The sequence below is a fragment of the Triticum aestivum genome, chromosome 4A, assembly GCF_018294505.1.
Source record: "Triticum aestivum cultivar Chinese Spring chromosome 4A, IWGSC CS RefSeq v2.1, whole genome shotgun sequence".
Lineage (NCBI taxonomy): Eukaryota > Viridiplantae > Streptophyta > Magnoliopsida > Poales > Poaceae > Triticum > Triticum aestivum.
The window spans coordinates 638,230,115-638,246,279 of record NC_057803.1 but is presented as its reverse complement, the minus strand read 5'-3'; the positions used below and the strand labels follow the sequence as shown (position 1 = coordinate 638,246,279).

General features: G+C 44.5%; 2 protein-coding genes across 2 annotated transcripts; both read right to left on the bottom strand.

Annotated features, from left to right (window-relative positions):
- Window positions 1-3,050: 3,050 nt before the first annotated feature.
- LOC123082811 (pectinesterase inhibitor 10) lies at window positions 3,051-3,880 on the bottom strand. The gene has a single exon (XM_044505051.1). It carries the CDS (start codon window positions 3,864-3,866, stop codon window positions 3,315-3,317), a length of 552 nt encoding a protein of 183 aa, XP_044360986.1. The 5' UTR covers window positions 3,867-3,880; the 3' UTR covers window positions 3,051-3,314.
- Window positions 3,881-9,252: 5,372 nt separating this feature from the next.
- Window positions 9,253-14,250, bottom strand: LOC123087824 (uncharacterized). The gene is made up of 7 exons (XM_044509935.1): window positions 13,877-14,250; window positions 12,780-12,971; window positions 12,390-12,662; window positions 11,714-11,816; window positions 11,133-11,251; window positions 10,465-10,620; window positions 9,253-9,917 (listed from the first exon to the last, which is right to left on the bottom strand). The coding sequence occupies exons 1-7, from the start codon at window positions 14,168-14,170 to the stop codon at window positions 9,324-9,326; spliced, it is 1,731 nt and encodes a 576-aa protein (XP_044365870.1). The 5' UTR covers window positions 14,171-14,250; the 3' UTR covers window positions 9,253-9,323.
- Window positions 14,251-16,165: the final 1,915 nt, after the last annotated feature.

Here is a 16,165-nt window from a genome sequence, read left to right as displayed (position 1 = left end):
GGCGCATAAAAGGTCAATGCTTCCCTATATTGACAAACAATGCTAATCATCGTATAGGTTGAACTCCACCATATTCGAAAATTTAGGTGCAAATGGTGACCAACCTTCACACCCAAGCTCTTGCAAGCCACAACAAATGAGTGGATGCGATAAGGTGAATTCTTGGGGTATTTTGTGGTCCCTCTTAACCTTTATATCAAAAAGGTCATGACATATGTCCCATATTGTACCACCAAGTTGTTTATGTGTGTGCAACAACGTACATGGAAATATCAGGGTTCGAACCATGTAACTATACAAAAATAGCTCACATATGAGTAAAAAAGTTATGCATGCAAATAAAAAAATGCAGATTCAAGTAAAAACAACATGCATATAAGTAAAAGTACCGAACATTCAAGTAAAAACAGTATGCATGCAAGAAAAACAATACACATTCAACTTAAAACAACACACATGTGTCATGTCCATACCTCTTCGGATGACAAACTTCGCCATCAAACTGTTGACCGCACCATGATTGTTTGAAGCATCATCAAGTATGTTGGATATAATCCTGTTCTCTATCTTCTATTCAGTCACACACAGAGATGGATAACATTGGCCATCACATGTCCAGAGTAAGTAGGATCCAGCTCTATGAAAGCAAGCACACAAGCTTGCATCCTCCAACGCATCTTTATAGCATGCAACCACAAACATGTAAGATATGGTCTGATTGCTAGTCCACAAATTCGCAGTTAGACCAATGAAATCCACATCCTTCAAGACAAGTTTAAGCACCTCCTTTTGATTTTTGAAAACCCTTATGCACTCGGCTCTTCTTACCTTCCTTCCAATGGATTGATATTTTTTATTCATGTACTTCATGAGAATGTTGAACCACTCATGTTCAACCATTCTAGATGAGTGCTCATGCACATATCATCTTGGCAATAAGCCCTTGTTACATGATTACATTCTATGGAATACATCATTGGACCACTTGTTGTAGCATTGTATTTGCTTCTGAAATCAAGAGTTGGTTAGATGGCTACTCTAACTCGTAAACAGAGGCACTTTTTTAAATAGAACACATAAGTTAGACAATAACAATAAAACAAACAAATTGCAAAGCAGTCTAGAAACAGAGCACAACGATATCGAAAAGACAAAGGGTATATATAAAATAGAAATGGAAAAGACCCTTCAGTTCCACGCTGGGAGTTCCTATTTGACGCATTGGGCCGGTCCCAAGCATGCCCGTTCGCCCTGCTACGAATCACACTTCGCCAAAAGATCACAAAATGCGACTGAACTTCAGACTTCTAGTAGGTACCTGTAGCGCTCGATATCTATGGCATGAAAAGCTTTGTATTCTCTTTGCCAAATCTGATGTATCTGATCGTACATCTTTTCCGCAAGTACTGGTTTTGATACTGTAGAAGTTTGATCAGGTGGGCTTTAACAATCAGCCGAAAATTTGTTTCAGGCAAAGTAAGCGGTCGCTTATTTTCGAGCCCATCCACTTCATTAAGATCCCAGTTAGAATTTTGAATGAGGATTGAGAGGCGCGAGATATTTTTGCTCCATCTCTTGAGATCATATCTCAAATTTTTCATTTTTCTGCATAACAGAGCTGGGCTATTACCAGTGCAGCCAACAAATGTTAGATAAAATTGAGGAGTGCACATGGTTAAGAACTAACTGCAACGCAGAATCTGTGAACTTATTTTTTAATTTTTTTGGAAAATGTGAATAACTTTTTTGAAAATAATAATGTTTGAAAATCCAACAATTTTTTGACCAATTAGAATTGTTTTTCAACTTTCAACTTTCTAGAAAGGGGTGAACAATTTCTGAATTTTGAGAACATTTTTTTGAAATCGAGAACAATTTCTAATTCACGAGCAAATTTTTAAAACACAATCATTTTCTGATATGTGTGAAGAAAAATTGAAACCGAGAACAATATGGTATCCAGGACAAATTTTGCAAGCACGGAATTTTTTTAAACAAGTGAAAAACAATTTGAAAATACGAACATGTTTTACATCTATGAACAATTTTTGAAACTGCAGTCAATTTTGAAAAGGCGGAACATTTTTTCCAATTTTCCAACATGTTTTAGAAATCACGAACATTTTTTGAATTGGTGAACAAAAATTGAAAACAAGAACAGGTTTTTAACTTCTTCACAATTTTCTAAAAGTGTGAACATTATTTAAATTCCTGAAAGGTATTCGAAAAAGTGGTCATTTTTTGAATTTGTGAACAAAATGTGAAAAAAATGAATTTTTTAAAGTTTTAAACAAAATGCAAACCCTTTTAAATTAATGATATTTTTTCAAAAAAAATAAACTTGAAAAATAAAGAAATGTAAAAAGTAATAAAGAAAAGAGAAAAAGAAACACGAAAAGGAAAAAAAACGTAAAAAATCAGAAAATGAAACAAATGGTTCAGGAATCTCCTAAAAGTGTTCTGCATCTGCTGTTCAGGTGTGGAAGAGCAACCGAACTGTGGAATCAAATGGGACTCTCCCAGCTAATTGCGGATGCAGTGACACAGGAGAGATCAAGATCCGTTGTATTAGAACATCTACTGCGAATGCCTAACGCTTAGTTACCAAATTTACCCACGGTTGGCCAGAAGGAAGGAATTGCGACGACATGTTGGTACCTTTGGTGGATGCGGCGCCAGCAGACACACCATGGCCAAATCTCCCCTGTGGCTAAATGTGCGATGTCCGTGAGAGCAATCCGTTTGAACTATTAGACAAGTTTAAAAACAAGAAATGACCCAGTTAACCGTGTGGGTGTTCGGTGAATGAAACCGGCTGCGGGATCTGTCAAAGTTAACGTTGACGCTCCTTTTCATGTCCAGATAGGGGATGGCTCTACAGGCGTTGTTATCAGAGAGACAGAGACAGCCATGGTGTATTCCTCGCTGGCTCATGCTCGCTACTCCCCCATGTTTTGGATGCTCATACAGCGTAGACTTTGGCTATAAAGCATGGTTTGATGCAGCAAATGAGACGAGTTTTCACTCAATTCAAGTTGAATCAGACGCGGTTGGCATGATTGATGCTTGTTCAGATCAAGATATATAGGAGCCTCAGCAGTCTGGATTTACAAATTCTAGCTATGGGGGATGTTTCATCCTAGCAGGAATGATTGGATAAGTCCAATTTATGTACTGTAACCGGAAAGCCAATGTGGCTGCGCACAACTTAGCTAAGTATGCTTAGAATTACAAAATACAAATTCAACAGTGCACTGTAGTACAAACATAAGCACGTGAGAGATAAATTAAGGTAAAGCAAGGCGCAAAGATTATTAGCCATGGGTTGCGGCGGCATCGGCGAGAGTGAGCGCGAGGGAGCAGAGCTTGCCGAGGTCGGTGATCTTGCGGATGATGGTGGGGTCGGCGCCGCCCTCCTTCATGTGGCACCCGTCCATGCACGTCTCGCCGTCCGCCCTCGCCGCCCTCACCCACCTCTTCACGCGGGCCACGTCCCTGTGCTCGATGATCGCCGCCCTGTTCTTCTGCAGCGCCGCCACCGCCGTCTGGAACTTCTCCACGCACTTCTCCACGCAGTCCAGCGGCATCGTCCCGCCGGCGAGCATCTCCATCCTCTTGATGAACGCCAGCGCCGCGGCGCCGCTCGCCGCCGCATGGGTCACCGCCAGTTCCGCCAGCACCGGCAGGGGCATGGGCACCACCGGCATCCCCGGGGCCTTCGCTAGGGCGTCCGTGCAGGACACCGCATGCTTCGCGTACAGCTTGCACGCCTGCCCGATGGTGACCGGGGGGTTGGCCCGGGCGGAGTGCGACACGGCGAGAACGACGGCGATGAGGAGGAGGTGACGGGTTGAAGCGGACGCCATGTGATCGTGATCGACTGTTGTCTTGTCCCGTCGATCATTCGACCGTGCTGTTGTTATAGAGCGTGAGGCCGTTGCATGCACGGGAAGGCGAACGTACGGAGAGGAGAGAAGCCACGTCATCGTGTCAACGGACGGTCTCAGCTTTGACCTGGTAAATATAGCTTGATGCACGTGCTGACCAATAATCTGCTGCATATATAGCACACACTGGACCTCATCCACGCTAACTAGCGCGGAAGAAGCTCGTTCGGTCGTACGTTGTGTCCTGATGTATATTCGGTTTCCGTTTCTTTTTGGTTAACCATGCTAAATTCGAACTGGCCGTAGCAGAGATGAAAATCGAATTTTTATACAAGTATCAAAAAAATTGTTCTTTTCAGGTTCGATGTCGGTTTGGCCTTTAATTCGTCGGTTTTTATGCCCACCCTCAGCATTAAGGCTCACTGATGTGTCTCCTTGCTAGGCGACCGATGATTCTTTCACGATACTTGGCCGACGCTAGTTAACCACCGTGGATCAAAGTACTACTTGAAATGAGACGCGGGATCACGGTGTTGTGTGCGGGTCGGACCTAAAAGGTCATGTGCAAAGACATTCCGAGTGAATACAGTTTTTTCTGTGGGGGTTGGGGGTTGGGGGAGGGGGGGGGGGGGTCGATTGATCAGACATGAGCGACGTGATGTAGCGGTGTGAGACCTCAGTCGGGGGTGGGGGCTTCCTTATCTTGTGTAATCTCGTTCGTGACATGCCATGAGCGCCATATGGTGATGATCAGCACCAATGCACCATACGCTAAATGTCCAAGAGCGGCTCCAGAACCTCAAACAACCATTTCGGCCTTGTGTTGGGAACACACTGACGTCTAGCAGTGACCAATCCTTCGTAATCGCATGCCACAAGTCCACCGCTCAAGGGCACCTAAATGTAGCATGGAAGTTAGCCTCATTCCATTCCACACAGGGGGGAAATATTAATGGGCTACAAATGGCAAGAAATTTTGTTAGACCAAGTGGCCAGATAATTAGTCACGAGCCGCCATGCCAAGACGCATACCTTAGGGGGGCAGGGCACCTCATATGGTCATCCAAGTGGCGCGACGACCATCCAGTGCTCTGCTCGTAGCACATATCGATGGACGCCCCGAGCTCATCCATGGTTAGGCTGTAGGCCGATCGAATGGTACACATGTCATTCTTTTCTAGAGCCCATATATACGAGGATATCATCGAGGACATGCAGCGACGTCCAGGTACGGTGATGGCGTCGAAGTCAACCAGAAAAGTGTCATCGTAGGGGGTCCATCCGCCTAGAACCACGCTCGTACAGATAGTCCACCACGCAGTCCGCAGGTACCATGTGATGTGATGGGCTTCCAATCATGCTTCCTCAAAAGCCATCTATCTTGCGAGATGCGAATATTTTTGGTGTTGCCAACTTGACAATCGGCCCTTTCTTCACAAGTTCAAGACCGTGTTGGATGCCTTGCCAAGTTACAGAAGCATTGCCGGAGAAAACCATATCTTTGAGGCACCCCTCCGGATAGTACCGAGCTTTCAACACCCACGCACATAAAGCTATCAGTTTTAGTTAGGAGGCGTCAAGCCTGCCGAGCGAGCGGCGATTGATTAAACACCTTGAAGTCTCCGAAGGCCAAGACAACCTTCATTTTGCGCTTCAAAATATTCGGCTAGGACTGCCAATGTGTCTTCCTCATTCCTTCTAACTCGCCCCACCACAAGTTCCGAACCATTATGTTCAAGTCATCACAAACTGAGATCAGAGGCATGAAAACACCCACTATATATGTGGGTATGGTCTGGGTCACCGCTTTGATCATCATCTCCTTTCCTAACAGAGAGAGAGAGGGAGAGAGATTGAGGGATTGAGAGAGGGGGGGGGGGGGGGGGTCGCCCCATGCAATAATTTTTTGAGTTAAACGAGCTCGGAGAACAGGGGCGGAATCGGTGGTTGGTGAGATTGGCAGTGATGTGGGTTGGAAGAACGAGCTAGGGCGCAAGGGTCCGAATCAAGGCGCTGCTGGCGAATAGAATAGTGGCGGTACAGTATCGCTTGCTCAATGATGAGAAACAAGGGGCAAGATTAATTCCGGAGAGAGGAAACTAGCGAGCGATTAGGGGGATTTCGGGAACGTGGCAATCTAAAAGTCGGGGGGTTAAAACGGGGTGGCATACCTTGGTGGTCAGCTAAAACACCTATCCTTAGTGCACGAGGCGTGTGGGGATTGCTTAGTAGTGTTTCCCTGGTCTAATTTCTAAATGTGTCTTTAGCTGTTTATGCGTTTCGCAGATAGTACGATTTTCATTCTGGCAAAGTGTCCACTCAAAACCTCCAAACAGTGAAAAATTGAAAAATTTAATTAGAAGATGGACCATCTGGTTGACAAGGAACGGCACAACGCGAATGTGGGATCATAAGCAGCCACTTAAACACAATTTCTCATAGATAACCCACTCTTGAAGAAACTTGTTCATCACCGAAGCCTCGAGTTAAAACCCCTGTGGGGATTGCAGCTTTGTGGATGCTGGGGGGAGCATCACCGCCCGCTGCCGTCCAAATGCCCGTAGGTGCCACAACGACTCGTCGTACCCAATGCGCTGCCACGAAGGTGGACGCCGCGGAGGTAGTGCGTCCGAGTGATGTTGTGTGTGCTAGTGCGTGTGTTGTGCTGCAGCTGGCCTGCTGGGGTAAAGGCAGGGTGAGCTTTCGGAGCGACCGTCGAGGAGCGCGTTCGCGATCAACCCCAGCAGCCGGGTGGTGGTGTTCCAGTTCCTGCTCCCACCGCCGGGTGTTGCCGCCATGGAAGGGTGCGGTGGCGGCGTTCTTGCCGATGCACAAGATGTGTTTGACATAATGCCAAGAGAGAGAGAGAGAGGAGTCAACATGTGGCGTTTTTTACCAGGTCAGCCCTGACGGGTGGGCCCGCCGTGTCATAATCCGGGTTAGTTTTTAAGCAAATGGTCATCAGTGTTTTCTGAAACGATATGCCAAAAAGGTGGTAGGACAAAATAAGAATAGGTAGTCTTTCGGAACCCTGACCGTAATACCGGTAATGTTATGCTATTTACTCCTATGCTAGCACAAGGGATTGGGAGGGATGAACTGAAGGTGCTCCTGAAAGCAAAACTTTGATGCTTGTAGGTTTATTTTTGCTAATAGAAATTGTACTAACAGGGTAGCAACACAATCCGGCAACTTATGGCTATTCCATGAACATGTTATAAGGATATGCAGCACTATGGAATTGCACTGTATGCCGAGTGTTTGGCTCTACGGCAAGTGACTAAATTTCGTGTTTTGACCCTTTTCTAAAACCTATTCGAGATTTGACCCTAATTTGATTTTTTTTAGATCTGATCCTTTTGCTACCGCCAGAGACCATGGCGGTAGGGTATAACAGCCTACCGCCAAGGTCCCTGGCGGTAGGGTTGCATGCCCTACCGCCAAAAAACTTCTAAGTATTGAACACAGTGCGTGCTCGTGCCTACCGCCAAGCACCTTGACGGTAGGGTTGTACAGGCTACCGCCAGCCCGGTTGGCGGTAGCGATGTTTCGTACTGCCAAAGTCTCTGGCGGTAGGCTGTTAGACCCTACCATCATGGACTCTGGCGGTAGCAAAAGGGTCAGATCTCGAAAAAAATTTAAACTAAGGTCAAATCTCGAATAGGTTTCAGAAAAGGGTCAAAACACGAAAAATTACCACGGCAAGTGCCAAACCACAGCACTCGGCAAACAGATATACGCCGATTGCGTTTGTCTGCAAACTGCAGAACACGGCAAGAGAGATTGCTTTGTCGAAACTCGGCAAAGAACATATATGCCGAGAGCCATACAGTCGACACACAGCAATAAGCTGCCACGTGTTACGTCCGTTTGCACTTGAGACGTCTGGGTTGACTTTTCCCAAGCACCATGGTAATGATCTCAGCATAAATTTCACATCGTAAAAGATGGCCCACATGTCAGTGACAGCTGTCTCCATGTCTAGTAAGCAGCTACGTTATCCAGTCCTGGCCCACGTCGACCTGCAGATGGGCCCACAGGCCCCACCTGTCATTGAGTCATTCGTGATTATTTTCATTGCATAAATTAAATCCAATAAAGTTTTTGCCTAGTGTGGCTGCTCTCAGCAAAGACATGGGCAATGTGTCAGGTGCCACGTCTACCAAGAGCAGCCTCTCGGCCAAAGTTATGTTTTCTGAGTGGTCCACTCAGAAAAGTCTTTGCTATCGCCCAGGTGACCCCTATACCGACCGCCTCCTCTCGGCGAAAGGTTTTATTTCCGATTGGGTTCTAAAATGATATACCAAACTGGTGATAGGTTTTTGTGACAAAATAATAATATGTAGTTTTTGGACCCTAACCTTAATATCGGTAGTTTTATGCAATTTATTCCTATGCAAGCACAAGGGATTGAGAGGGATGGTACTGATCGATTATCAGTGTGCAATGTCAATTATGTCATGGCTAAACTGAAGGTGCTCCTGAAGCAAAACTTTGATGCTTATTATAGGTTCATTTTGCTAATAGAAACTGTAACAGGGTAGTAGACAATCCGGCAAACTATGGCTGTTCCTTGAACATTTGCTTTCAGCTAGAGAATATGGCTTTTTGATATGCAGTTATGTTACACATAATCTAGCCAAAAAGCTTTTAAATTGTACCTGAACACAAAACTGTGTATGCACTGTGAATGATGATTTTTTACTTCGGTTTATGTGATTCAGTGGAGTGAATATAGTACAAATCTGCTGAGTTGAGCTTTTTTTTACTCCCATAAAGTGACAACTACAGTGAAAGTTCCGCAAACTGAATTTCTTTCATAGGAAGCAAGGCTGGGGGCCGATGGTTCTCTGTGATGACTAATGAATGAACCTTGAATCTAGTTTCTCTCATGTTCTCTTTGAATTGAAAAAGAGCTGTGATGGAAGCATAGAATTCTGTTTAGAGCATGGAATCAAACCACTTATGTTCTCTTCGAATTAAAAAGGAGCTGTGATGGAAGTATATAATTCTGTTTAGAGCATAGAATCAACACGAAAATGATGAAGAGCCATTCCTTGCTGTGGATATGTCATATACGCATTGCTCTAATTCGGAGCCTGAAAGACCAACTCGAAAATGAAGCTCCACCCCTGCGAGAATTAAAAAACCTTAACCTAAACTATTAGCAGCCGAGACCCCCGGGATTCCCCTCCCCGTCACCCGCCGTGGCGAACAGAGGGGAAACGAATCCACAGGCTTGCCAGCGGAGCCTAGAGGCGACAAGGCTTTGCCCCATCATGGATTCGCAGGTGCACGCATGCATGAGGAGGCTCAACTTTCACAGGCTAATTTTATATAGTTGAAAAAAGAGAGGAAGTAGCAATGCTCATCGAGACCATATTTCCATTGATATAAAAGAATTGGATATAACCATGACTGAGTTCTACAACAGTTTCACGAATCATCTGGTGCTGTACTTACAATGTTATCGCTCTGAAGCTGTTCCAACAATAACTCCATTGTACTTATGTAACTAGGCATGTAATGCTCGTCTATCATATTTGGCGCGAGCCTTATTCTGCCATACAATTCTCTTGGCGTTTCATATATACTGATGGCCTCCTTGCTGCTGGTGCCTTCTCCAGGATTCCGGTCCGGTGAGGGCTGCGCGACCATATGAATAATTCTTCCGGGAGGGAAAAGTTGGCGCAGTGCAGGGGCGGACGGTGATTCTTTCTGTTTTTCTTTACCGCTACCGTTCAGATTCTGGGACGCTTCTTCCTTTGCTGTCGACGCCGCTTGCTCGGTGTCCAATGTTGCGTTGCTTTCAACATCCCCTTGTGATGCAGATACTGCTGACCCAGCAGCAGCCTCGACACTGACATCATCATCATTGTTAACTAGTATGACCCGTTCTTCAGAAGCGTCGACAGATACAACTGAAAGGTCATGTTCTGGATTTGCCACGAAATATGCTTCATGGATACAGTTAATCTTCAGCCCATTTTCTTCAGAGTGTGTGATTTCTACTGCTTCTTTCAGTAAGGGCTGCATGACAGAAGGAGCAAACTGTAAAGAAAAAGAACCTATATTCTCTATGTACACACCAGCATCAACTGATTAATATAAGCAAAATTGTGAGTTTTTTAGCCTTGTAGGTGCCCTTGGCTAGTTTAACCTTAGGGAAGCAGGGGCTCCTGAATCCGGATGTTACTCAGACAGGACCAGAAATGTGCATGGTGATGCTGGCACATTGTTTTATTGAGCAATGAACACGTATTGGTAAAGCTTGCATCGTCACCGAAAGGATAAGCATTGGCACTAATTGCACCAACTGCTAAATAAATAACAGCAGGATTTCAGACCCACTTTTGCTAGTGACATTGGTGCTGATTGTGACTGGATACCAGAACGAACCAGTGGATGGATCCCGACTGTTAGTAGTATAATGGCCACTGGTTTATCAAACTGCTGCACTACCAACGTTGCTTGAGAGGTTTTTCCTCTCCAAATTTACGTCGTGGAAATATCATTGGATTGTTATTAAGTTCCGACAGTAAACTTCACATCTAGAAACGGCAGCATTTTTCGTTACCTCAGAAATGCTAGAGTTGGGATCTCCAGTCTTTCCCGTTGAATGAGAGATGGACAGCATGTGAGACTTCGCAAAAGCTATACGCTGACTTATTTTCGCGAATAAACTAAGGTGATCTTGATCCTGCAGATCATCCAGCTTCGATGATACCATTACCTGCAGTAGTAAGACAAGCAGCAATTCAGTCGTCACATAATCTTTTGGGGGGAATCTGATGTCATTATTCATAAAATAAGCATCATCGCTTTCACGATTTCGTGTCAGAATATCAATAGGTACGATTTACAATTTTAAGGAAAAAGGAAAGCTCCGTAATAAGATATAAGGAATATTTGTCCGTCTAAATCTATGATTTGACTAACAGTTGGTCCAACAATATGTGTGCCATGTTAAAAGAAATGACAAGCTCGGAATCATATCCAAAAGCACGTTCTAATGATTTTGAATTTTCGAAATATAACAAAATAATGCACAATAATTATATGGTCAAAGTCCAAAATTGCATCCAATATTTTGAAACCTATGCAGTATATACGGGATAATAATGTATTACTTGCCGAGCACTTTAGTGTTTTCATGTCAACTGCAAAAGAACTTCACACTGTGAAGGTCCAGTTTATAGTTTTTTTTTACTATGTTGCTGTAAAGGACAGTGACCATCAGAATACCTCAGATCGCAAGCTCTCCATAGCAACTTTCGAAAGTGCTGGCACCACATCATCTCTGTTGACAAGAGAAGTGATGAAATCTTTGCCTGATTCCGCCAGCTCCCATGTCATACAGGCAGCTAAGTAGCAACAAAAGGTACTTCAGAGTTATGGTATTGTTTCTTTACAAACACAATATACTGCTATCAATTCTCAGTACCGATGATAGAATAATCTCACAAGTCAAATGCGATTGAACTAAAATTTGTGATCAACCATTAAATTGCTCAAAGGCATAAAGATATCTTTCTTATATCTGCTATGTCACAGTGAAGTAATGTTATTTTCTTGAAAGATTTTTCTGCCTAACAGGTAGCATGGAGGAAAAGTTTATGTGACTACCAAGTACCAACTTGATCACCATTTAAGAAGAATCAAAAGGGCTAAAAGTTACAACTTGGCATACGCAAAATCAAAGGAAACATCTGATTATCTTAAAGGCAAACAGGATCCGAAATGCTCAGACAACTGTGATTGCAACGATAAGCAAAAATATATGTATCATGTGTTCAACAAGATAGAAAGCATGTCGAAGCACTTACCAGGACCAAAGGCCAGACATGTGCATGATGTAAAATCATGATGCTCACGAAGAATATATGTCAGAATTGCTCCAATGCCTGCTCCCATTGAGTGTCCAATGACCTAGCGCACAAGGTACATCATGTATTGGATTGGATCATTCAGACATGTAAAATGCTGTGCTAGAGGCAGAGGAATTTTATACGTGCTGTTAAATTGTTCCAGTCATATTAATTCAAACAAAACCTTATTCTTTCTGGTTTTCTGCACAGGAGTAAAACTAGCAGCACTGGATGAACCAGCCTAGGAGGCACACATCAATGTATATGTACACCAAGTTCTACTAAAAGAATATCAACACTAAAATGCATATCACATACAGCATAGATCATATAAACTGTAGCTGTGTAGAGCAGTGCTACCAGACAAGAAGTAGACTCTGACTTCAATAGTTCAACAATAAATGCTGAAATTGAAATGGTATAAATATCAAGCAGCTTACTGCCAGATCAAGGCTTATCGGTTCTATTGTACTTCATAGCACATGGTCAAATCAGTAAACTTTACACGGAGTCTCACAGTATAGACAAGCTTATAAACTTAATTCTCCTTACTATGCATCAACCTCCAATAGCTACTCACACATCAATAAATTCATCAGGAAGGTAAATAAAATAAGAACTTGACAAAAAATACCTTTATTTGGTAGTCAGGAAATTCTCGTACTGCATTGCGAAGAGGGGGCATGGCAAGGTTAGCGATCCAACGAGCTGCAGCAAGCATTCCACAATGTGCATACCCTAAAATTACGTTGTCAATCTGTCCTTCATTCAGAACTATATGGTGGAAAGGAACTTCAACAGAACTTGCTGCTGTCAGGCGCTCCTTAGGACTGATAGCACCGCGGATGAAAAGAAGAAAACACTTGGCTTTTTGGTCACGCACAAGTACGAAGGAAGGCTGCATAAGCTGCATGAAGTGAGGAGTCAAGAATGAGTCAAAATATGGGGGGCATTGCACAGAAATACAGAATAAGCAGAGTACCATAAAGCACGAGATAAGAAGAATATAGTGATACTTACTCACCCTCGCCCTAGACTTGTGGATGAGAACGTCTTCTTGACTGTACCCACCAAACTTCAGAAATTCAGAAAACCTATTCTTTGAGTAGAACATGCAAAGCTTCAGGTGGTCAAGAAGATAAGCTACTTCAGTATGTGCATCGTGACCTTTTAGTTGAAGGCAGTCACTTCCACTATACTCATGCTGCAAATTACCCTGGAGCACATGAAAAGAATAAAACAATAATCACCACATGTTTCGTCCATTGCATACACAATGTTTTCAAGAGCGCAATACAGAAGCATGACGGTAATACTTGGCGTATGTGGCCACACTTCATGTAATCAAAAGAAAATGGTAAACTTATGCTGATTGAAGATGTTGTGAAAATACAATTAGAAGCGTCTCTTGTTAATATCTGTAACTTCTGATTCTTCCGTACAGAACCACCATTTAGTGTTGGCCCTTGATACCATTCTCTGTACAAGTAATGACACTAGGAAAACTGATGAAACTGATCTGACAGATTCATGAAAATTAACAATGCTAACCGAAACGATCTTAACTGAAGCCCAAGTAAGCACTCACTGTGATCGGACACAGATCCCTCAAACAAAAATGACCGGAAATTACCAGGATCCTAATCCACTCCAGTAGGTGAACCAATTCAAGATATTGACCAAAATGAAAGCATTGGTTTCTCGGGATGGGAAACAGTAAGTTCAAACCTTCCTTGCAAGTCAACTCAAGTCAAATTTTAGACTGGTCAGAAATCTTGCCTTCGCAGCAAAATTTTCAGCACACACAGAATGAAAAGGCAAAAACACTACTGAATTTGTCTACTAGAACAATCTGCTGAAAAGCAACTTGCCGAACAGTTGAGCCAATCTTAGCACCCCGTCTCGCCCTGTGGGATTAACCACGCAGTATTAGCCTTAGAACTTCATGATCAACTACTTACCTTCAGCCATTGGTACAAAAGATCCCTTCTTTTAGTTAAGCACAAAAGCAGAGCAAGCAGGCGCACGAACAGAGACACGGAGCACAAGCGTAGTGCTGCCACGCAGAGACTGGCTACGGAAGCAAGAGGAAGAAGGGGACAAAAAAGCTTTCACACTGACCTGGCGCTTCATGTGGCGCTTGATCCCGAAGGCGAGGCCGTGGAGGCCCCACCGGCCGACGGTGAGCTCCCACGCCCGGCGCGCCGTGCGCGCGGCCACCGACGCGGCCTCGCAGCACGATACGGGAGGGCTGTGCGGCCAGGGACCCTCGCCGTCCTCCGGCCGCGACGCCTCCTCCTCCGCCGACGCCGGCCCCTCGGCGCCCGGCGGCCGGCAGGTGGTGATGAGCAGGTATACTAGGAGCGCGCCGCCCGAGGCTGCGACCGCCGCCGCGGCGGCCACGGCGGCGGGCATCGGGCCGGCGGGATTTGGGCGATCGCGTCGCTGGGGGCCGACTGGAGGCGTTGAAGAATTGAAGTGGCGACGAAGGCGGGGGAAGAGTGAAGCTTGCCTTTGTAGAGGGGTGGATTTGAAAAAGTTGCAGTGGCTTGCAAGTGAGGGAGACTTGCCTTGCGGATCCCATGAAAATTTGAAAAAAAAAATACAATTCCAAATAGCAAAATAGTTGCAGCATAAAGTGAATTCCCAGTTTCCCTTACTTCACCGAATTTACAACGCATAGCTAGTGTTTGATTCACTGCTAAAATTATCGGCTCATCGTACTTTCTTGACGTTGTCGCAACAATTTTTATAAATTCACGGGCTCACAGCACAAACAAAGAAAAACTCACCTTCGCTTTGTACACGATGGTGAGTTTTCATTGGTTTGGAACGATGCATGGAAAATATGGATTGCAGTTCAGACATGCCAAATGTCTCAAAGGTGTCGTGCAACTATTTATCTGACGATGAGACCGGCATAGTAAACATGAGGCCCATACATTGTTGTCAACTGTAAGAAAATTCGAGGCATGATAACACATCGAGGAACAAGCCGTCATGGCAACACGACATCTAGGCACGACGTCTAATGCCAGAGTTCGGCCGAACCCTGCATCTCCAAGTGGCCTTGCAGGGACGTCCTTCCCTCTTTTTTTTTTCAAATTGACATTAATCATCCGACAATGGAACCCGCGAGGACCTGATAATGTTTTTTGACCATAAGTCACCGTGGCAGTCTAGATCGTCCCTCTCATGATTTATTTTGAGTTTTCCAACTTCTCAAATTTGTGTCTACGTTTTTTCTGCGAGATGATTTTGTGTCTACTTTGTGCTATAGAACTACGCCAAGTCCAATCTTGTACTCCCGTTGTAAACTAATATAAAAGCGTTTAGATCACTATTTTAATATTCTAAACGTTCTTATATTAGATCACTATTTTAATATTCTAAACGCAGTACACAATGAATGAGTCACAACTAGTAATAAACTCTCTAAATTTTGACCTGAACCTGTCTGAAAAAAAGAGAGAAGAAACCATTGGCACGAAGTAAGTATGTACACATTTGAGAAAAAGCCCTCAGCAAAACTTGTAATCTTGACGCGGCACAGCAGTGAGCTCTCTGGAACATGGAAATCTGGATAGTCATGGAAGGTGGTGGGCCAGGGAGGACAGCGTGGACGTCACATGGAGGCGCCAATTGGTCAGCTCGACCCGACGACAGGGTCGCACACATACATGATTGCTCGGAACCCAAACCCAACCGCAATTCCCTCGCCCTAATATCCTAAGCTAACGCCGACACGTGGGCCCGATGTCCGCCGGACCGACATAGCAGTGGGTGGAGGCTCACGCACGCTCCAGGCGTGACGCCTGCTGCAGGTATGCTGCGCCCTCGTGGAGAGATGCGGCCGATAGGGCCGGTTGTTGGCAAACTGGCCCACCTGCAGTCCTTGCTGGTCCACGTGCGGTTTAGGTTTACATGATGCCGGTGGGCCTACGCCGAGCGAGCCGTTGGATTGAGCCACGGACGGCCAGATCCAAAACGATTTTCAAAGAAACTGGTTGTATTAAGTTTATCCTTTTTTGAACTTTTTTTACGGGTAACTTTTTTGAAATTTGGTTGGATTAAGTTCCAATTGGAGTGACCACATGAAACATGTGGTAAACAATCCAAACAATTCAAAAAAAAAGTTCCAATTGGAGTGTCCGTCGAATTTTTGTAGAAGCTACTCGAGGTCCCTTGACAACGCACAAAAATACTCGTCTGAGGAGATACTCAAGGAGAAGATGACGCTTCATGCTCCTGTTAATGTTTCCCTGCCAAAGGCTGTAAAAACTGCATTGTCCTGGCCGGCACCATCAGTGGACAAGGCAGCTCTAAGTGTTGATGGTTCTTTTTCAAAGGCGGATGGTCCAATGTCGGCAGGTATGATATTAAGGAGGATTGACGGAACCGTTAATTTTG

What these genes read in the sequence shown, in the direction of transcription:
- LOC123082811 (XM_044505051.1), bottom strand. Translation starts at nt 3,866, where the DNA reads ATGGCGTCCGCTTCAACCCGTCACCTCCTCCTCATCGCCGTCGTTCTC.
- LOC123087824 (XM_044509935.1), bottom strand. Translation starts at nt 14,170, where the DNA reads ATGCCCGCCGCCGTGGCCGCCGCGGCGGCGGTCGCAGCCTCGGGCGGC. An exon ending in TCCACAAGTCTAGGGCGAGG is followed by an intron (nt 12,663 to 12,779) that starts GTGAGTAAGTAT and finishes CACTTCATGCAG; the next exon opens with CTTATGCAGCCTTCCTTCGT. An exon ending in ATGTCTGGCCTTTGGTCCTG is followed by an intron (nt 11,252 to 11,713) that starts GTAAGTGCTTCG and finishes GTTGCTACTTAG; the next exon opens with CTGCCTGTATGACATGGGAG.